The 4,156-nt window shown below is 39.3% G+C and overlaps 1 protein-coding gene across 1 annotated transcript; it reads right to left on the reverse strand.

The window, feature by feature from the left end:
* Positions 1-2,043: 2,043 nt before the first annotated feature.
* Positions 2,044-3,250, reverse strand: LOC101861059 (beta-1,3-galactosyltransferase 1-like). Its single transcript, XM_005103658.3, has one exon. The coding sequence runs from the start codon at positions 3,129-3,131 to the stop codon at positions 2,073-2,075; it is 1,059 nt and encodes a 352-aa protein (XP_005103715.2). The 5' UTR covers positions 3,132-3,250; the 3' UTR covers positions 2,044-2,072.
* Positions 3,251-4,156: the final 906 nt, after the last annotated feature.

Consider the following 4,156-nt stretch of genomic DNA (forward strand, 5'->3'; position numbering starts at 1 on the left):
GATTGCTAGGTCACCTTATGGCTGAGATCAGTGCAGAAAGGAAGATCCCCAAAATGAGATCGACCTTTCCAAAACAAAACAAAAATCCAACTCAATCTGTATTTTGAAATTCCCAAAAATGACGTTAGAAAAGCTACGAGCCTAAAGAAACGACCGTCATGCAAGTTAATATTTTAAGCCCTAACCAAAACACTTTAGACCACGTATTAATGGGCGTGTTGTAATGTAAACTACATCCTGACAGATAGACGGAGATATTTGAAATAATAACATAATCATTCCTTTCTCCAGAAACGAATCCAAGTCTTCTGTGTGAAACAGTAAAGAGCTAAACCAATACATCACAGATACCGGTCAGCCGAGACCCCAAGCACGTTGGCGTTAGAGTGGTGGGTGGGTGCATACATTCTGCCCGACTGTCCGATAATGATGCATGATTACCCAACATCTTTTATATATTATCTATCTTATTATCATCATTGATGGCAGGCCTTCTGGTATGGTTTACTCCGTCTGTCCTATCAATCATCTGTCACCATTGTCTCACCTCTTTCTTTTTTTTGTAGCTTACATTACTTTCTTGTAATACCCCTAATCTTCGGCGCTTAAAACTTTCTCTATCTAATCATGATGTATGTTCCGTAAAACTCATACCGAAAATAAAATCAAAATACCATCCTTACTGTTGTTGTTGGTGAATGCATTGACAAAATAATATAACCAGGAAAGCTCGTAAAATGTGGATGCACTTTGCTGGCAAGAAACGGTGAGAATAAAACTACATTTGTCAATATTCATGAAGAAAACCGACTGAAGTGTTTGAGATATAGATTTTTAAAAAAATTCAACAAAAGATTGAGTAAATCGTAAGCCCTAACATAACAATAAAAAAAAAAATCTTCTACAACGTATTTTGTGCATTATAGGACAAACCTGTCTGAAAATGACACTGTCAAATAATCCTCGGCAAGTTGGTGTAGTGTCAATGTTAAGTATGAGGTCCAGGTGTTCAAAATTTCTCAAAAGAAAAGCTCATCATTTTAATTAATATCCCTTTAGCATATCATTACGGGGTCAATTCTCTAATCCTCCTTTTCGACTTTGAGTTTCAACTACTCCATCGATGGTGGGTTGTTTCCCTAGACTCTGTCTCCCAAGACCAATGAAGGGAAACATAGCACTTCTAATGACACAGCGTCAACGCAAAGTCAGATTTGAACTGATTTGCTCCTTGTAAAAATACACGTTAGGAAATAGTTGACTTTCAAAAAGTTGTAAAATTGCTTGTTTTTACTCAGATTAATGCTATTTTAGTGACTCGATATTTGTCAAACGCATTGACTGGTTTTCTTTAAATGGATCTTTATTTTATTTGAAGGTTCTGATTAACTTGGTGCTAAGATGATGAGTTATTGCCTTTTATACAGTTTCTCTTTTTATTGTTAGACATCCATTACGTTAGATAGCAGAAGAAATATGAAACATGAGTACATTTTGAGAAAACAAGCTTGAATAATATTAGTCAAGCAGATCTTGAAAGTATTTTAAAACCCTGTATACATTCGCTTATGAGGAATTCTTAGCTGCATTCTATCCTTTTGACGGTGTACAGTCATCTTAGAACTTCATCCTGTTGATTTGATTCTCATTTTAGGCTTGGAATTTTAAAAAAATACCCCTCAGTATACACTCTCATAATATATAATATATATAGAGAGAGACACGCCTGAAACACACACACACATACACACACACACATACACACGCAAATATACATACACACTTACTTACTTACACACTTATAAACAAAACACACACAAACACGCATAAACACGCAGATACATATACACACTTGCATACTTACACATTCACATAAACACACACACACACAGACACACACACACACACACACACACACACACACACACACACATATATATATATACACACACACTCACACACGCACACATAAACACGTTAAACTGATGTTAAACAGAGTTACTTTTTGAAAACAAGAAGCATGCGAAGTCGCATAACGTTTGGGTTGTTTTTATTTATCACAAGAAATATACTTAAATTAGCCCGTTAACATCTTCTTTCAAGTGCCGAAACCTAAATCCCATATCACTGACCAAAACAGCGTCAATTTCCGGTGCACACAAACCCGTGATGTACACATCATCCAGCCATAACGGTTTTACTCGCAACGAGGCTTCGAAAAGAAGTCGAACAGTCTTGAGGGGATAGCCGAGCAAACCACCAAGAGCAAATGGCGGATACGTGTCATTGGCGAACTCTGCTTTCGTGACGTAATATTTATTTTTGGCGTAGCGAGAGGGTCCCCAGTCCTTTTTTACGTCTCCGAGGACAAAGTTGTCATAACGACTGCCCACAATCTTGATGGAGGAAAGGATGACGTTCACAGTTATAGCTACGTCATCGTCCATCCTGATGACGTAGCTGGCGTTTGAGCAGTACGTAGCTGCCCATCTAAGCATTGATACGGCTTTCAGGCGAATATTCCGGTAAACGTCTGTGAAATTTTCTTGTACGATGTCTCCGTACTTCTCCGCCTCGGCACAGACTATGGTTTGCGTCAGATTGGCTTGCTTTTTGTGAGCATCAGGAAGGCCCAAAAAGAAGACGACGCTCACACTTTTAAACGACTTGAGACGTGAATAGAGTCCCAGTCCAGATTTCCGAACCTTACGCCTCTTCCAAACATTTTCAGGCGCTGACGGGATGACAAACAGAATGTCCACATGTTTCTCGCCACACATCATCTCTGGGTTGTGCAGATACCCGTAAGGATGAGGGTTTATCACTGGTTCTTCTAGAAACGCCTCCACCTTCGACGAAAGATTTCTCAAGAGAGGTAAAGGAGGAGGCATTCTGGGGAAACTTGAATGACCAGATTGCCTTCGAAGCTTGCTCTGGTCAAGGGAACCATAATATGCAGCTGCAAAAGTCTCGTTTTCCATCAGATATTTGTATCGTAACAGGTTCTTGGTTACGTCTACTCGAGAGAACAGTCCAGTTTCGATCATCTGCAGCATCAGGTGCAATGACGTCATCACGACGGCGAAAACGGACAGAACGGTGAACAGACGAATGAGGATGGAGTTTCTCATCCCTGTTGCAAACGTCACGCCCAAGATTGTAAAACGCACTGGAGGGAAAAGAAGAAAAACAACAAAATAGATGTAAAGTAACTCAGTCAACAGAATGTCGGATCTGATAAAAGAAACGATGTATGTGTTAAAAACAGAATAATTATATTACAAAGACAATTAACACAAACCAAATCTAGACATAAAATAGCACGTTTTGTTAGTGTTGAATCATGATAGACTCTTGAAGACTCTCCAGCTTTGGGGGACATTTTCTAATACATGTTTGTTTCTTCTGTCACATGGCGCCAGACACCTTGTCAAAAACCTAGACACAAAACATGTTCTTACATGAAAGCGACCAACTTTGTAGAAGGCCCACACTTAAAAATAAAACTTTCTCACAGCATCGCCTGTGAAACGAAAAACACCATTTACCTCACCCCATACAAAGTCTATCCCGCCCAATATGTAGGTCAAACTATCACCAACCTTAGAGTTAGATTTGTTAACCATAGGTATTCAGTACAGGAAAACTCCTGCTCACCAGTCATCCAACATTTAAACTGTCCTGGTCACAATGGAGCCACCGATCTGCAGCTTCGGGGTATTGAAATGATCCGATATCCTAATAAAGATAAGCTAAACTAAAAAGAATCAATGTTGATTTGGAGCTTGGGGTCTCACCAAATTCTCACTGGTCTAAACAATGCCGCTCCACCTTTCAAAGACCTTAAATTTACCACGTAGGGTACTACTCACCACTTTTATTACAGTAACCCCCTCCCTTTGGTCCTGATGTTCCATTATATTCATTACCTCTACGCAAATGTTTCCCGTACAACTCTCTCTCTCTCTCTCTCTCTCTCTCTCTCTCTCTCTCTCTCTCTCTCTCTCTCTCTTTTCCCTTTATTACTATACTACTTCTTCTACCATAGTGATATTGATAATTAAGATAGTTTGTCCATCTTTGTCTGATGTTGACAAATGCAGAGGAGATTAGCTTTTATTGCGGGCGGAAGAAAAGCGGATTGAGTTGCTTTACA

The sequence above is a fragment of the Aplysia californica genome, unplaced genomic scaffold (genome assembly GCF_000002075.1).
Source record: "Aplysia californica isolate F4 #8 unplaced genomic scaffold, AplCal3.0 scaffold00384, whole genome shotgun sequence".
NCBI lineage: Eukaryota > Metazoa > Mollusca > Gastropoda > Aplysiida > Aplysiidae > Aplysia > Aplysia californica.